General features: G+C 41.8%; 1 protein-coding gene across 14 annotated transcripts in view; it reads right to left on the bottom strand.

The window, feature by feature from the left end:
• Positions 1-19,292, bottom strand: part of PLCG2 (phospholipase C gamma 2) — a 73,801-nt gene that overhangs the window by 45,057 nt on the left and 9,452 nt on the right. For 12 of the 14 annotated variants that reach the window (XR_015950546.1, XR_015950545.1, XM_088672024.1 and 9 more), the window contains exon 2: positions 15,215-15,442. Coding sequence is in view for 11 of the 14 variants with exons in the window: in XM_088672024.1 (XP_088528150.1) it covers positions 15,215-15,410 (196 nt within the window). In the remaining 3 variants the exon portion in view is untranslated. Of the gene's footprint in view, positions 1-8,708; positions 8,837-15,214; positions 15,443-18,927; positions 19,024-19,292 lie in introns of those variants that run through there. The other 2 variants (XM_060275958.2, XM_035120937.3) reach the window with 2 other exon arrangements.

Raw genomic sequence — 19,292 nt, 5'->3', positions numbered from 1 at the left:
TAGTTTATAAATTGGCAACTAGTTTATAAACTGCAATGTCAGCATGAAGAAATTGTTGCCTAAGAAACTGCGGAACAGAAGAGAGAAAAAAGACCACAAGTTAATTTGCAGTATTCCTCAGTTTAACAACTGGAGAGCAAGCAGAGGATTGCACAGGAATAGCTGAAGAGGCATCCTGCTGAAAGGATAAATTGATTTATTAGATTTCTTTCCTGCCCTTCTTCTCAAAGAAGCCAGTTAACCTTTCCCCTCACCCACTTGCTTTCCAGAATCACTTATCCTGACCATACTATGGCATTTCATTGGCATATTTTTGCACCAACACATTGCTCCAATAATTCATGGTAAAGAGGCACAAAGGTCAGTGACCCCCTTCTCACTCACCACCAACTCTATACCTTGGGGAGGCTAGTCCATTAGGGCAAATGGGGAACTGCCTCACCAACCTCAGTCTTGATTCCTCAAGCCTACCTGCCTTCTTACTTACAGCCAGTCCAAGGGATGGCCCTGGCTGTCAACTTCCTTCTTAGTCTCAGCGTTTCCCATATAGAACTCAACAAGGATGAGAATGGGGGCTAGACTAGAATTGGTGGGCTCTGCTTGTCATTGGCTCTACATACCCTGCCAATCCTAATGGGACACCGCTGTCTGCACTCCCCAAAAACATTTGTTGAAAAGTTTTCATCACAGCCACGAGGAACCTTACTTCCTTAGTGAAAAGCTGGTGTTAAAACTGCAGTGCTGCTTTTAGGAAGCCTGCAAAAATTGAGAACTGGCATTCTCTCTCTCGCATTCTTTCTCTCACATTCTACAACTTGCTAAAGCAAGCATAGGCAAACTCCAGCCCTCCAGATGTTTGGGACTACAATTCCCATCATCCCTGACCATTGGTCCTGTTAGGGAAAGAAATTTCAATTTGCCCAAAACACAAGTAATGTGCATTCTTCTGATAAAACACTTATTTGTAAACTGAGGAAGTGGTTTCATTCCGCTTTGCAGGCTGGATACAAAAACTGATGGCTGCTCCTACTTATTTCTTTACAGGTCAAGGGTTACTGTTAAACTTTTTACATGTGCAGTAAAAAAATAATTGTACCTCTGTCACTCAAATGTGTTTATTGAGCCATACCACAGTTTGATCCAGTTTGTTAATGCTGTGCATAATTCAGATTATTCACATAATGTACTGGTACAAACATTAAAGGCTCACCTTTTGGGATTATTCAGCTCTAATGAACATTGCACATTTAAGAAAATCAGCAAAATGAGATTAAATTATTATACAAAAAGCAACAACAAAAAGCAAATTGGCTTTTTACAGGGAAAGCCTCAATAACAGACCATTTGCTTTGCAAGCAGAACATCCCAGTTTCACTTTCCAGCAGCTCTTCCATCAGAAAAACTGGAGAGTCATGGCCTGTCATTGAAGACAGTACTGAGCTAGGTGGACTAATGGCTTGAGTCCTGTGTTCATATAGCTGCCTTAAGCAGAAACTATGTATGCTGTTGCTGCCCTGCATTGCATTGCATGCAGAGGCACAAAGGGGCAAGGGGAGTATGTTCCTTTATAGTACCTCCCTGCCCCCATTTTAGCCTTGCCCCCCTGCTGTATAAATGAACCTGCAATAAAATCCGGAAGAATGTGGTACATTCCAAGATCCTGAACTTTTTTTTTTAACAGTACAGCACCTCTTGAAGTTAGATGTCACCTGACTCCCTATACAGTAATAATAATAATAATAATAATAATAATAATAATAATAATAATAATAATAATACCATCATCTTCATCACCATTTATTAAATATCTATACCACCATTCATCTAAGCATCACATGGTGGTTTACAATACGAGTATCCTAAAATACATCTAATCTTGTTCCAGAAAAAGTTAGCTGGGAGCAATTCTTACTGAAATAAATGAAATTTGAATTAGTCATGACTAATCTGTCCTATTGATTTCAAAGAGACATAAACATGGAAGTCTCTTAGACTGGGGCTGTTTCTCTGTAGTAGTGATGCAAAAAACAAGATGTTCCATAGTCACGGGGTAGGTCAAATCTAAAATAAATGAAGAAGGCTACCTAGGGCATCTGAATTTAAGAGTTGCTACTCTATTCTGGAAAATGCTGTACAGAAGTGTAGTCATTTTGAAGAATGTGGGGTTTTGTTTTTTGAGAAGGAACTTGACTCTTATTTCCACTCCTCAACCTCAGAAAGGTTGGAAAGTGTGCAAATGAGAAGCACAAAATTAAAAAGTCTTTGTTTCCTTTTGCAAATCTGCCTTACTGTCCTCAAGGGCAAAAACAATGGCTTCATTTTTACATTTTACCATTTGGTTTTTGACTATCAAATATACCCTAGGATGCAACACAAAGATCATGTGGTGCCAATTCTGAAGCAGCCTCAAAAGTAAATGGGATACACATCTGATTAAAGCAATGTAAGATTTATCTTCAGAAATAAAGCTGAAAGTGTGATATACATCTCTTCTACACAGTAAATAAAAAGCTATTTCTTCTAGAGGAGAAGCACACAATTTTAGTAGAACAAAATTTATTAAGGATTTCCAGGAATTAAAATGCAGACAGCTAACATCAAGGTTACATAAGGGCTGCATGTCCAAAGACATGATGCCGCATGCATTTAGTTGGAGGCACTGCAACGAAACCACAAAGTTTAGAAAAATCTAGACCCCACACAGCAGCTATAATTTCTCTAACCACAGCCATAACTTAGTAAAGCAAGAAGTCCTAAGTTTGAACACATGCATTTTAAATTCAAATGTTCACTATAAAACAACAAAGTGTCTCATGGCACTTCAAAGACTTACACAACCATTATGCATGAGCTTCTGTGTAGCACAGCCCATCAGATGCATGAGTGTTACACTGAGTTTCAGGTTTAAATAGAACACTTTAGAGAGTTGTAATCAGAAAGCTCAGAAGGAAATGAAATGCAGAAATGCACAGATGGTGATAATTAGATTCTTAAATGTAGCTATTCACAAAAACCAACAGAGACATACTGCCATCAATAAGCCAATTAAAATAACATGCCATGATAAGATTATTGTGCTCATTCAGTCCATAAGTGACAGCACTCAACCTCTTGATGTATTGCAATTCAGTGGTTTTACATTGCACTCTACCTTTGAATTTCCTCTGTTCCGGTGTGGTCACTTTACAGTCAGTTACAAAGCATCCCGGAAGGTTGAAATGCCCCCCCCACACACACCCATTTCTCAATATTGCCATTTTTAATGCAGATTTCTGTTCACATAGAGAATGGTCTATATTTGTTCTACACAGAATGCTAATAAGAACACTGCTGGCAGATGATGGCATATATCACATTGGAAAATAAACAAGTAAACTAACCCCTGGTTTTGTGGATGGCATTATTAGATCCTGTAATATTGCTGCCAGAGTAGAGAGGGCAACACATCTGACAACTGGATCTGCCACAGGGTCTGAGCCAGTCCCTGTATCTGTTATGTGGACTGCAGTTGCTGGTGAGCAAATGTTTGGTGCTATAGATCGCTGGCCTTTAGATAAATAATAATACATTTTGTTGGGGGATTCATTCCCCGTCTGCAGTCATAGGTTTATCGTATATCATATGACTGTACAGTATGTGTTTTCATTCCACAGAGTGGATGTGACGTAGACAGGATGTTTGTCTTACTGTCTTCCTAAGTGGGACTGTTGTTTTCCTTTGACCTTTCTCTTTACTGGCTGTGATGCCAGAGAGAGGGAGCCATAATGTAGAGCTCCCAGTTTATATGTAAATAAAGCAGTTTAGCCTTATTTAGTGACTTGTGTGTGTGTTGTTCTACATGTTTGTGAGAGCAATCACATATTTGGCCTGTGGGGCCAGTTTAGCCACTGGCCCCCGGGACAGCTTAATGCTGACACAATTGAGGGGCTTAAACTGGGAACTATAGTACCAGCCCTGTTAATCAACTTTTTTATGTTATCTTCACCAGTTTGAATCTTTCAGAACAAAATCTAGTGATTTTGCTAAATTATGTAACATTCTCAATTCATATTTCAATTAATATGGTAGCTTGCCCTGCTTTATTCCATATAGCAATAGACTACAGTAGGCCAGAGGTGGGCAACCTATTTCCTTTGTAAGGGACATATTCCCTTGGAGGTTTACTATAGTGAACAAAGTCAGAGCTGATGAGGGGCAGAGCCAAAGAGACAAGTATTCTGGGCTAACTAATTTGGAAGAAAGGTCACCCCGCTTCAATTTTCACCATGGCTACCTCTTATTAGAATTCGCAGTACTATGCAACTCTGCTTATAACTAAGTTCCACTGGGGTAATTTAAAAAGCAGATGCAAGTTACACTCAAATCAGTAAGAAGTGATTGTGGGTGTGCATGCTTTGTTCCTCATTCACCCACACACTCCCCAGCAACAACTGGTAGGCGTCTGCCATGTGTATGTGTGTCTACACACATGGCAAAAGTCAACCAATTATTCTCAAATAGCCAGGGTGATGGTGATACAACTAGGAAAATAGTGAAACATACTTCGATTTATTTCTCTCAAAAAACTGTCCCAATTCAGTCCACCCAGACTGAAACTACATAGAAAGAAGAAACAACCACCTTTTAAAAGCCAAGGAAAATGAGGAGAAAACAGGAAGGAAGGAAGGAAGGAAGGAAGGAAGGAAGGAAGGAAGGAAGGAAGGAAGGAAGGAAGGAAGTCTGATGGGATGGAAGAATGGAGATGCTCCAGGAAGCACATAAAATGAGATAGGGGGCCACGTGCAGCTCACAGTCTGTTAGTTGTCCAATTTTGCACATGCAGATATCTTCACCCACTGCAGAAGCCTCAGAAGATCAGCTACCAATATGGAAGCCCAATATGGAGTGTCTCGGTGACACTCAGGAGGACCAAGAAATGGGTAGAGATATGGAGATGGAAGGGTGATCTAATGCAGATAAACAGGGGTAGGCTCCCCACTGTTTTAAGCATACTGACAGTATTGGCTTGACCTCAATTATACACACACACCTTCAGAACCCGTACCACTGAGCCACCTTGGTCTTGTCCCTTTTGCAAGGCCATGCCAGCCTTCTTCCACAGCCCACACCCAATCAGTTTCAATTCAGAAGTAATGGAATGGGGAGGGAATTGATTTTTTTGGACAGTAAAACCAGTCAACAGAAGTGCTTTTCAACCTCATGCCAAAGGCAGGGTATGAATTTTGAAAACAGTAATAATAAAAGGAAGACTGCCTAGAATATGTCCAAACCAAACCTATTTGCAGAGTACATTTAGAGAATTATAGCTAACTTCACTTCACCCTTCCTCTGACTGACCATAAACAGGAAGTCTGGCCTAGGTAAGTGAGCATTAAAGCAGAGGAAATGAACAGCTCAAGAGACCTGAAAGCAGTTAGGCGGCCACATTTGTTGATTTTTTCATGTGACCACAGACACCCAGTTGAAGAAACAAAATGGTGCACCCAAGACGTCCCATGAATCAGAACATCTGTTTTAGATAAGAAAGTGAATAAAAGCCATTTTGCAGGATTATTCAAATTAATGTTCTCAAGTATCATAGCTTGGGCATTGGATCCTAGTGACTTTGGTTACAACCTAACAAGCTGGCAGGAAGCCACAATTTGTTTCACTATGGACACTATCTGCTTCACTATGACTGAACCCAAAAGCTACTGCATCATGATAGGTAAACAACTGTATCATTATTGAAATCAGGCTTTTGCATAACCACTGTAAGAACAGGGACTGGAAGAGAGCTTTCAACACAGTCAAATAATTACAAAAGGAAAGAGGAATACTTCGGAAAAATAATTCAGAAAAACACTTTATGGATTGTGGTCAGCAAATAGTACATAGCAGCTTTGAAATCAGACACTTTTTGCCCTACTCACCCCTTAAAATAGAATTGTATCAGCCAGGACACACATCTGCAACTAGCCGGGCTGAGGGACATACAAACCAGCCTGCAAGTTAAGACTTTCCATGACATTGAGAGTTCTTCATATTCACCCTCATTACATAGAAAGAGGGAGATCAAATTCTCAAAGCAAAAGAGAAGTGTGAATGAGAGACACAGAATCCTCAATCCCATGTGTGGTTTACCTGCATGCAGCCTCCATCTCAAGCCACTTGGACAAAAGGGCTACAGAGAGCTAGATCAGAGAGATAGAGAGGAGGCACTCTTCACCCACCCAGCTCTTACGCTTTTAAAAATGGGATCCCACAGCCCGCTTTCTAATGCAAATCTGTCTACAATTTGCTTCTAATACACTATGCTTGTTTCTAATTAAATTAAACAAATATTGCAAAGCCACCTTACTCACATAAAAAGGCACCATCCATTCAAAGGCTACTTCTCACCTCTTGAGGAAGCTGGTGAGTATGTAATAGTATATTAAGAGATGCAAAAGCGGAACTGCTGTTTCTGGATCAAATTCATGGAAACAAATACTGTACTGTATATAGTATTGTTGTGGGCAGGGTTCTGCAAATTGGACAGAGATATCAACTAAGATCCACAGAGTAGCATTAAACTTACGGTACTTCAAACAGTTGTTGGCCTAGGAGAATATGGTTCACAGGGCCCGAGAGATCCTACATTCATTCCTGCAATGCTGTCTAGAGGCATCTGGCTGCCCACAGTGGGAAGATAGACAAGATGGACCTTTAGGCTAATCCAGCAAGGCTCTTATTATGTACTTGTTTCCTTCTCCTTATCGTATGAGGCTAATCGTCACCATCTCCACTTCAGCCCTGGGTCCCAGAAGGGGTTACAATTTAAAATACATTATTAAAAAAAAATAAAAATTCACAACTACACAAAGAAAAATAGGGTGAGTCATAAAATCAGAGGTATCAAATGCCAGGGTAAAGAAATATGTCTTTATCATTTGCCAATTCACTTGTACCATGCTGAGATTACTACCTGGAGTATTATATGTTAACACTCCAGATGGGCAAGACAGGAACAGATATAATTAGCAAAAATGGGGTAGATATGTAAGAGTCATGTGGCAGTGAAGCAGCAGCACCCAGGACCTCTTGCTGTGTCATGCAGAACAATTATGCAAATATTCACCTCTTTTTTCCAGAATGGTGATAGTATTGAATTTTCGTCTTTAGATTGGGTGCAGGAGAAAGGACAAGAAGCAACTATTTTCCACAACTCTGCGAATTCCCATTAACGAGGCAACCTTTTCGTCTCTGAAGGTTAAGGATTGCAAGATTTAATGAAGGCTGTTGTGCCTTTGGTTTCTGAGAGTTGCTTCTGTGTAAACACACACTGAATCATGCTGCACAGCATCTTTTCAAATGTCCACAACTCCTAAACGATGGCAAGGATTTATAAATGGAAACTATGTTTGTTGTGTCACTACTGCCTTGGGATACCTAATGTATAGTAAACATAACTCCAAAGGCTATTATTGAACAGGTGCCACCAATGTAGGAGGACTCTCACATACTGTTAGCAACACAGCCTAAAAAATTAATCTGAATTAACCTTATAATTGTTGCACATCTTCACTAAAGAAACAGCAAACACTAAAGAAACAGAGCAGGGCAATTAAAGGCACAGAAGTCCTGTCCCCATTTGAGTCTGGCAAGCCTAGCAGGGAGTGAAGGCAATGAAGAGGGCTAAATCTGGAAAAGCATCTGAGCTGAATGAAATGTATGCTGGTCCAGCCAACCACAAAGCAAAGAAGGTGTTAGTGCCTGCCTCAGTGATCATGAAGCACCAGCAGGCAGAAGCTGGCACAAAGGTATTCCCAAAGGCAGGAGGGACTGCCTCATCGAATATGAAGCCCTTCTATCTGTGGATTCTGAAAGTATTTTTTTTAAAAAGAATGCATGTCTTTAATTGATCAAAAAGGTTTTAGTCAATTAATCATAACCCAAGTGCAAAAAAGGTAAAGGACTATGCATACAAGCATAAAAAACCATTGCTGCTTCTGTACTAGGAGGAAGAAGCAGTGAATCAAATAAGTGCAAGTTCACACTGCCATGAATCATCCATTAAGGCAGAAGTAAAGAAGTGACAGTTCAGAAAAACTGCTAGCTTTCTCCCTTTCTCACCAATTGCCTTGTTGAAGATCTTAAATCTAAGATAGAAGCACACACTACTATCTTCTAATTTCTTTTTGTTCCTCTCTGTTGCTGTAGAAGCAGGCACATGTTAAGAATTTGGTGCGTGCCTCTCACTATCTTGCCTAGGAAGTTGCCTTTTACTGCATCAGACCATTGGCCCATCCAGCTCTGTACTGTACTCTATACTGACTCAGAGTGGCTTTCCACTGTTTCAGGCAGGAGGACTTTCCACCCCTACCTGGCAATGCCAAGGTCTGAAACAAGGTCTGATTGTGTGCAAGTAAAGCTAGAGTGATCAAACTCCTGAAACACAGGAACCTACTTTCTACTGAATTTGACCAGTGGTTCATCTCACCCACTATTGTTTACTGGCAGGGAATCTCCAGTTTCAGACAAGAGTCTTAGCCAGCCCTACTGGGAAATGCTGGACATTTAACTTGTAATCTGGGCTCCGCTAAGAGAAGGGGATTCTATAAATATAATAAATACATAATAGTCTTCTGCATGCAGAGGGGGGCAATAAATCCTTTTTTTCCTTTTTTTCTATCACCGAAACACAGCAAGTGCCTTGAGCCAAATCACAGAAAGTGTTTATTGTGTACCTGCATCTACTGTGAAAGTTCATTAGACTCCTGTTTCGATTTTATTTACACATCCGAGTTATACGAGTTGACTGCAAAAATAAGGAGCCTCTTTAAGGAAATCCATACAGTTCACTCATCCAGCTCAGCTGAAGTATAAAAAACAAAAAAACACAGAACAAACTTCATACTTTTCACTGCATTGATAGATCATGATAAATATTGCAAACCCTAGAACAGGGCTCAAGCTCAGAATCTGGTACTGGGCACAAAATTCATCATGCGAGAACTTCAGCGCTCTGTCTCTCTCTCTCTTTTAAAAAAGGTTTGTACTACTGTTTGTAACCTTTGTAGGAGCAGCAGGTAGAGTGCAGGAATGTTGTACTATATGGTGCCATCTCACTTACACAATGAAGTTTTCATCCTTCCCTTAAACAACATGAGAATTCTTACTTCAAGACAGAAGAAACAGCAATCTTTCTCTGCTATGGCAACATACATAGCATGAAGATGCATGCAGCCAGAGTGGAGTCAAGAAAATTGTAGTCATTTACCCTGTGAAGTATGTGGTCTGGTGATTTTGTGTCAACACACCCCAAATTTAATTTTAGAACATGAGGACTTATGAATGACTCCAATTCAAGCCAACAGCGGAAAGCACTTTCCCTGATACTTGGGACAGAAGGGGGGAAATCCCTCCTTGGGTAAACAATTTCAGTCACACATGGAGCACAAGTAAAATGTTTGTCCACACCATGGAAAAGACTTGAAATGGAAAGAAGGATGACATGGAGAATCTGCATGCCAGTCTGATACACCTGCAAGGAAACCTTTTAGCACACCAGTAAACATATCAGAGACTAGAGGTGAAATCATATGCCCAAATGATGCCAGTTTAAAAGTTTTTTGAGATCTGGTGCATCCCCCCTGCACTAGTATAAAGGACAATGTCACCATCAGGGATCAATGCTGGCCATGGGCATAGTCAGGTTGGTAGTGGAAGGGAGAGGCAACTGCCCCCTAAATCAATAAAAATACGTAGCTAACTGAGGTTCTGCCCTCCCCCCACAAAAATCCTGGCTACGCCCATGATGCTGCCCTACGATTACACCAACATATCCACACCATTGGCACAACTCCAACTGTCTAGGGACCAAAAATGGACAATGGAAAGGCACCTTCACTCTGAATCCATAACTTTCCATGGTATTGCTTACACCCCACACTATAAAAGGAAGAGGTGGTGCAAGTAAAAAAACCAAACTCAACTGAAAGTCAAAACACATTGTTCTCCCCGCCCCCTACCACACCATTACAATGTTGTTAAGAAAACATGTGGTACAGGAGACAGGGTGCATTGTACAAAGCGCCCTGCATGTGTACAACACATGCAGAAAAAAGAAAAACACTAAAACTTACCTTATCAGACCCCTTACAGATATTCTGCCTTGGGTAAGATATACCCCCCAACATCCAATAGCAACTTTCATTCTACTAGCACAAGTGGGGTGACAGAACAAAGCCAAGTAAAGCAGGAATACCATGCCTCTTTAGTATGACCCTGCAAATGCCTCCCATCTCTTTCTTCCATGCCACCCTCCAGTATTGGTACTGTTTCCCCTTTTTTAAAGACACCGTCTTATAACCTTTTTTCCTCAAAAAACCACAGGGTGGCTTATTTTCAGTGGGGTGTCTTATTTTTATTGTGTCAGTATGGTACAGTACAGCAATTTGCATGCTGAGCAGGTGGTGGAGAACTCAGCTGAGAGGCATGTTTCTCCCCCGTGCCTATCGCTGGTTCGCTGGCTCCCTGAGCACGCAGGAGGGGCTGAAGAGGCAACAGGAATGGGGCCGTCTTAAGCCTACCCAGAGCTGTGGGAGGCAACTGAGCAGGAGAGAGGGTGGCACTGTAAGAAGGACTCAAGAACGTGGCCTCATACGGTACCAGATAATAACTCTGATCCATCTTGCTGAGGATTGACTGCACTGGGTGGTGGAGGCTCACTAGGGTTTCATGCAGGACCTTCGCAGAGCTACTGGTACCTGGAGATGCTGGGATCCTTCTGCATGCAGGACAGATGTTCTGCCAGTGATCCACCACCCTTCACCAAGGGGACTGGCTGAGGTTGACTCACTGGAGCTCTCTCCTGGTTCCAGGGTTTAAGGGCCAGAAGTATAAAGCAGCATCCTATGTTTCTGAGGAAAGAGAGGGAGGGAGGGATTGAGGGAGGGAGGGAGGGAGGGAGGGAGGGAGGGAGGAAAGAGGGAGCGGGAGCAGGAGGGAGAGAGGAAGGAAAGAGGGGAGAGAAAGAAGAGTAGGAAAGAAGGAAGGGAATAAAGAAGGAAAGAAAGAAAGAGGGAGAGAAGACAGAAAGGGAGAAAGAAGGAAGGAGAGGGAAAGAAAGAATAAGAACGAGGGAGAGGAAGGAAGGAAGGAAGGAAGGAAGGAAGGAAGGAAGGAAGGAAGGAAGGAAGGAAGGAAGGAAGGAAGGAAGGAAGGAAGGAAGGAAAGAAAGAGAAGCGGGGGGGGGGGTTGCCGCCTTGATTCGGTGCCAGAAAAGAGCAGGAAGGGACCCAGGAGCAAAAAGCATTTCCCGCGCAGCATGAGGCAGCGGGTGTCGGTTTTAGGAGAGGTGCGTAAAGCCTCCTCAGAATTGCGCGTTCGCGGGGAGGGTGCTGAGCCTCCTCCTGCCGTGGCTCGGGGTGCTCCACGCGGCGCTGCTGGGTGCTTGTTGGTGGTTCAGCAGCAGCAGCCACCAGTTCCAGGCACCGAGCCACGGCAGGAGGAGGAGGATTCAAAGTACTACAGAGCACTGCTGCATCCCAGAGGCTCAGGACTCTCCACGCGGCGCTGCCGGGCGCTGACCCAGCAAGCCACCGCCTCCTCCTCCTGCCGCAGCTCAGCACCCAGAAATGGCTGTTGCGACAAAGCGCTCTGCCCCATTTGCACATAACAAAAAATGTATTTTGGCACCGGCGAGCGCGCGGGCGACATGGCTGGTTGGGGAGAAGAAGTGTGAGTAGGCGACGCCGGGAGCCGAAGGCCCCAGGTCCGGTCAGCTGGCCCTAGAGGGCCCCCTATGTACGGTAGCACTTTGAAACCTCCTCCTCCTGCTGTGGCTCGGGCGCTCCACGCAGCGCTGCTCCGGCCGCCTTTCTACCCCGCCCCCAGGCCCCAGCTGTTTGGCGGCTTTCTGCTGCTCTTTGTTTGCGGCTCGGGATATGGCTTATTTTGGAGGTATGGCTTATATCCCGCAAATGCGTAAAAATCCTGCTACGGCTTATAAAATGACTACGTCTTTAAAAAGGGGAAACACGGTAACTCTGCCTTGTCTCAAGTGTGTTAAACAACCCTTCCTGGGTCACTAGTTGTAGAGGTGTCTTTCACACAGGATATCCAAGAGTATGCAGGAACTGTGCAGGGGGTTGATAGCCATCAATCCCCACAGGTAAGCAAGCCCTCCACATTCAAGTTCCCCACCCCTCCCCTCCCCTGCCAAGCCAAACCAGGAGGGAGGGGGCAGAAAGAATGCATACAGCTGCAAATTAGCCATCCAAGAAGGAAGTGTATTGAATTGTATGCATGACAGAATTTAAAGTCAACCATCCTGAAAGGAAGATAGGTTATTGCCCCAAAACCTAAAAGCAAAACAACAAGTAGCAAAAGCCTTTTTGAATTGCAAAACTCAGGTCTCTCTGCCCACAACAACTGCTGCTATTCTAGCACATTTGCATCATATCACAAATGGCAGCTGCTAGTCAAAAGAAGTTTTACTAATTGTAGTAAGTATTTTTGCCTTGGCTTGTGAGAAGAAAAACACACAGGCTAAAATTTACACAGAGCTAGTTGGTGCTCTGCCTCGAATAAAAAACTGCAGGATCCAGCCCTATACTTGTGGCAGGAAGGGAAAACCACAAACTGGAATAGTGCACATTTAGCACATTTCTCACTGCCAGGCACACAGAATGCTAGTCCTTTGGAGATCATGTCTACAAGACTCTTAACATCTCAGTAAGAATCAGGCTGCAATCCAGTTTCCAGAGCGTACTGAACTTATTGGGAATTTCTTTTTGAGCAGCAATGTATAGGATTGTGCCATTAGTGAAATGACATCAGTATATTGAGACGTATCTATCAAATTCCGTCCAATATTCATTTATTAGTGGTGTGCCAAACATCCTATACTAATAATGCTGATGCAAGCCATGATCAGCAAGTGAGAGATACCTCTCTTGTGCTTATAAAGCTGTTTCATGACTAACTACAGAAGGAGATAATGCTCAATGTAATACTGTAATGAAGCTCTGTTTACAACTTCTGGTACGCATGCTAGGCCTTCTTTTCTTCTTCCCTTTTTCCTCGTCAACTCATTAGACATCTATATACCGTAATCTAAGCATCTAAAACTTGTGGGTTTGGCTTTTTTGCACAAAATGTACTATTTGTTTTTACAAGGCATACTGCAATCTTTCCAACTATAGTTATCCACTGTCATTAATTTATTGTTTCCCATGATCTAGGCGTAGGTGTCAATTAAAAGGGAATACTTAAAATTCCAAATTTCATAAATGCAAACTGATTAAAAAAAATATGGACATGTCCTTAGAAAGGAAGGGTGCTTCCAAACAATGATGTTTTTAGAATGACACTCTCAATGTTCTCTCACTGTAAGCTACAAAACTTTCCAAACCTGAACATGTACATTTTCTGTCATGTTAATTTTCACTTGCTTTTCACAGGGTAAAGAGTGTAAATTCCACATTAAAACACCTGGTGAGGAAGTGGCACAAAAAGTCTTACATCTTTCAACAAGTATACATCAAAGAGTAAACCAATTTTAAAATAAAACAACAGTTTTCCACATAAGCCTGCAATAGGTTTTGATTGATCCCACATCCCCAAGCAGGAATCATGAAGAAAAACTTCAAAAAGGAAACAATATGCCTAACTTCAACACAACCATTATTTCAAAAGTAAAGAATACAGCCACCTTTTTCTACCTTCATTAAGCAAATGGGATTTAATTCTTACTTGCACTTCAGCACATTTTTTAAAACATAGCTATTTTAACCTGCTGTTGAACAGACTGAACCTGCAGCTAAGGAATTTCCACCCTCATGCTTGCTGTTAAACAGGCTGAACCACGAGGAGGCTTACAAGGGGGGGGGGTCTGGTTCAATAATAAATATCTTCTGAGAGATTAACTGTCAGAAAATATTGATCATTAACCACTCAATTTTCTTGAAAAAGCTATTCATGAGAAATTACAACTCCTATGTAATACTTTAGTTAACAAAAAAAACAGGTACCAGCACCTCCATTTCTGTGATTATATAACCTTAACATAGCTTGAAACTTTAACTTTATGTACTTATTGTTCAAAGCTTCTGAAACCTTGATATTACAGTTATTGTTTAGTTAACTCCATCAATGAACACAGAACTTAACAGAATAGCCCAAGTGACAGAAATAGGTTCCTTCCGCAAGAAGGTTACAATTTACGTTTTGAAAAGTGGGAGAGAAAACAGGGAGGGAAGGAGAGATACTGTGCTAATTGGAAATTGGTATGTACAAATGCAATTCCACGTACTTAAGCTTAGTTCCGGTTCAATGTGAGGATTCATGGTAGGTGATGGTAGCATAAAAAGCTTTTGAACACTGCAATCTCACAGAGGTTAATGGGGTGGATCCAATGTGGTACTGGAATGCATATTTAAAATCCTTTACGCAAGAAGACAACATGATTCTGAAGGAGAGTTTTGCAAGTACAGGTGGGCAAGAATCTGAACACCTGCCCAGAAATATTTCCAACAAAATGTTTCACATATTTAATCTTAGATGTGGATGAAAATTTTATACCAGAAATAGACCTGGATGACACTTCTAGGTAGGCTTCTATTGTACTTTCCATGTTTTATATGTAGCTGTTTTTGCATTTCTTATTTTTTAATACTCCCACCGTGGGAGTCTTGTACTGAACTTGTTCCTCAGGTTAGTAGTTATTTTTAGATTGTAGAAAGATAACTTATTAATCCATGCAAAACAAAAGACTGATGTTTATATTTCATAAACAGCAGCTGAAATTTTAAGAATCTCCATCTTCAGAAACAGAACTCCTATTAGCCAATTAAAGATGCAGTAATCAGGGTGCGTCTTTACCTCCCCTACATCTGATGAGGCAAGTGCATGTGGCCTGAGAAATAACAGCCTCACTGGCCAAATTAAGATCCCTTTTGGAGCTAATTAGGCCCCTGGGTCAAAGATTCCCTGCTGCTGGCTTAAGTTAATGTGTATGTCCTAGGTCTATCCATCACAAGAAAAAGGCCTGGTAGTCAGCAGAAGGATGGAGTCATTTTCAATCCCCTCCCTTTTTCTAAAGTGGACCTGTGCACGGTATACAGAGTTATACACCAAATCAGAAAACATACACCATTTCTTCATTCCCATCAACACATCTAAGAAAATAGCAGCTCATGACAGGGTTAAATTCAATTATTTGCAAAGACTACCGTAAGCAGATACTCACAGAAACCTTCTATTTTGTCAGCTGTCTTGCTCCATGCCACCTGCCTAGTTTCCATAATGACTTGGATTGTCCTCCTCTCTGGACTACTCTTTTTGATGCTGTACACTGTCATGACGGTGCCTAGCTCCAAGGTCCTTTTGATTTGACTCTTCTCATACTCAGGTAGCTCCCCATAGTCTATGCTTTTCTTCGACATTTTCAGGGTGAAGGCAGCAAATCTTCAGTGGGCTGAAAAGGAAAAAGCAGAGGAAGAAAGATGTATCATTCTAAAATAGGGTTTTTTGTTAAAAAGACACTTTTTGCAGCTTCCTTTTAAAGCAAAAGGAATTTCTAGAAGTGAAACTAGGCTAGCACGAATAACCACTCTTAGGGTCAAGGTACACATATCTCCATTACCATCTGGTGAACTTTAACAAATATCCCTACCTAAATGAGGTGCATTTTAAAACAAACCCAATGTTGCAGAAGACAGGAATTAGCAATGCACTAGCCAACACAATCCAATTATGTACTGCTTATTAACAATGGCCAGGGTGGAGTAATTTGAGCAGTTGATATAGTATGATCTCATTCTATGGAAAACAAAGAAAGAATGCCTCTAGTTCGTCAATAAGGCATCACCATCAATTGTTTGTCCTTAATAGTATTATGCAATGATCCGTAGAATAGGGATTTTAGCTCCAACCCCTTCCCCAGATTATTATATTGCCTTAACAAGATCAAAATCCTGACAGTGGTTTGTTTCTGGATCAAAATCAGACACAAGGCAAGAGAATAACAACTGCAATCCTAAACACACTTATCTGGGATTACATTTCACTGAACAAACAGGACTTTCTTCTGAGTAAACATGTACAGGATTAGGCTGTAAGTGACTGAGTTTAGAGCCAGGAAGTATCTGCCTCCAATATCACCTCTGCCATTAATTTGCTAGTTCTCCAAAGGGTACTATCTCTCAGTCTAATCACCTATTTCTCACCATATGTAAGATGGAGGTCACTATTCTGACCTAACTTAAAGGAACATTGGCAAAAATTACTGAGACAATGTATACTGACCGCTTTTAATATTAGAAGGGCTATATAAACAAAAAAAAATATGTAAAAGATCTTCTTTCCCAAGGAAAAGGTACAGTAGATATGGTCCAGTTTTATTAGGATTTATTTACAACCCACTTTTCTAATATCAAATAACCAAATAAATGTTAAACACAAAATGGCAGTGCTAAATTACTGATAGAAAATGCTATTATAAGCAGCTGTTCCTTCAAATACATTATCAAAAGCTGGCTGCAATTTTTAACAATCTACCGAAACCACCTAAAAATTGAAAGAGAGGGAGTCTTACAGGTCTTCACTGCTATGATATCCCTGGTCACAAAAAAGTCCCTTTCTCTTTTAATTTACATAGCCTAGATCTAAAAATGAATGAATACCTAATTAGTCAGACTGGGTATAAACAGTTCAGGCAGGTTCACGGTTATCACAGAAGCTACAAACTCCCGAGCTGCACCAGGCATTAAGGCCTCAGTGTGACGTCCACCAAAACAAGGTAAGCATATGTAGGACTTCATACTACAATAACATAGAAATTGGAGAACCATATTTGCATAAGCAGAATTTCCTTTTGGTAACACAAGGGGTTCTCTGTATCCAAATCACCAAGTCAACTTGGGTTTGAATAGTATAAACATCAACCCAACATAAACAAACATATTTCAGTTAGGAGATTGGTGTCTCTGTAGGAGGGTGGCATATTCAGGCTCATCCCTCAAAGTCATCATAAAATTATCTCAAACCATCTATAAACAAACAACATTAGTATATTCCAAGATATTATACCAGACCCACCAATCTCTATTTCTTCAATAACCCCACTAGCTTTCATAGAATCACAGAACTGTAGAGTTGAAAGGCGCCACAAGGATCATCTAGTAGTCCAACCCCCACAATGCAGGAATCTTTCGCCCAACGTGGGGCTTGAACCCACAACCCTGAGATTAGTACAGACTGAGCTATCCATCAAATTCAATTAAGCTTTCATGGGAAACAGTGATAAAAATAATTACCATCTACCTCTTATATCAAGCAAACATCAAGCTCTTCAAATGCCTGCTTTAAGTAGCGATTACTGAAAAAAGTAGTAAGAATCAAATAGTGATCAGGACTAAGATGTGTGAATGTATATCAATTCAGTGGGAAAACTGGTTCAACTCTACCCCTCCACAAGATTTTCCTGATGAAAATCCCCAGCCCAGACTGAAGCTATTAATCCTCTTATGAGGAAAAAATACATGGATGTAGATGTTTTTCCTAATGGGAAATCGTCAACTGTGGGGAGGTCAATTTCCAATGGAAATTCCCACCCACCCCACCCCTAATTCTCATCTGCCCCCACATGCAACTGTTGATCTGCAAAGTATAAACCAGGGGTTCCCAAACTAAGGCCCGGGGGCCGGATGTGGCCCAATCGCCTTCTAAATCCGGCCCGTGGACGGTCCAGGAATCAGCATGTTTTTACATGACTAGAATGTGTCCTTTTATTTAAAATGCATCTCTGGGTTATTTGTGGGGCCTGCCTGGTGTTTTTATCTGAGTAGAATGTGTCCTTTTATTTAAAATGCATCTCTGGGTTATTTGTGGGGCCTGCCTGGTGTTTTTACATGAGTAGAATGTGTCCTTTTTTAAAAAAAAATGCATCTCTGGGTTATTTGTGGGGTATAGGAATTCATTCATATATTTTTTCAAAATATAGTCCGGCCCCCCACAAGGTCTGAGGGACAGTGGACCGGCCCCCTGCTGAAAAAGTTTGCTGACCCCTGGTATAAACAAGTTGAGATGTAGCATTTCCAACATTATTTCTACTTTGGCCCTAACACACATTTAAATGTAACCCATTCACTCAACTCAACGTAGCTGCGACATAGCTATTTAACAGGAAAAGGATATGGTGCAAAGCTTGCTGCCAAGCGAAAGTGTACAGTGCAACCTCAGTTTACGACTACCTCTGTTTACGAACGCTTCGGCGAGCGAACACCGCGGACCTGGAAGTGTTTACATCCGGGTTCTGTGGCGTCGGATGCGCAGAAGCGATCTGAACAGCTCGCGCATGCGCAGATGCGATCTGCGCAGCATGCACAGAAGCATGCCTTCAGCGAGCGAACGCCTCCGCGAAACAGATTGCAGTCGCAAACCGACGTACCACTGTATAAGAACAAGCAACTTTTTCTATAGCAGGTTTAGTACTCTGGATTAAATGAAGTATGTGGCATAGCATTACTGATTCATGGTTAAGACTAAGCTATATCATCCAGTCTGAAATCCTATATACATTTAAAGGTAAAGGTACCCCTGACCGTTAGGTCCAGTCGCGGACGACTCTGGGGTTGCGGCGCTCATCTTGCTCTATAGGCCAAGGGAGCCGGCGTTTGTCCACAGACAGCTTCCGGGTTATGTGGCCAGCATGACTAAGCCACTTCTGGTGAACCAGAGCAGTGCCAGAGCGGTACCTATTTATCTACTTGCACTTGACGCGCTTTCAAACTGCTAGGTAGGCAGGAGCTGGGACTAAACAACAGGAGCTCACCCCGTCACGGGGATTGAAACCGCCGATCTTCTGATCGGCAAGCCCTAGGCACTGTGGTTTAGACCACAGCGCCACCCGCGTCCCTGTATTACCCAGGAGTAAATCCCACTGAACTCAATTAGGCTTACATCTGAGTAGATGTGTATAGGATTGCATTCTTAATTGCAAGTTTTCCTTCAATGACTCAACCTTGCTTCTTGATTATTTCATATTTTGGAAAGTATCTGGAAATGAAAAAGAACACATTTGCACTTCAGTTGTGGCATACAGATAGGAAGAAAAAGGAAAAAAATAAGAATGGAATGGTAACACTGAAACAAGCCTTGTATAACAACCACCTTGAGGGTGAACTCTCCACCCACCCACCCACCCACCCGCCCTCCCACCCCCATTTTTTACAACGAGGAACTGAAATGCAAAGTGATAGTGACATCAATTCCATTGCTGGGCTAACAAGACTTCCGATTCTTAAATTATAAATTTACTCATGTTC

Source organism: Zootoca vivipara, chromosome 6, assembly GCF_965207765.1.
Source record: "Zootoca vivipara chromosome 6, rZooViv2.hap1.1, whole genome shotgun sequence".
Classification (NCBI taxonomy): Eukaryota; Metazoa; Chordata; class Lepidosauria; order Squamata; family Lacertidae; genus Zootoca; species Zootoca vivipara.
Note: the sequence above shows the minus strand (reverse complement) of the source record. Positions and strands in the feature narration are given on the sequence as shown.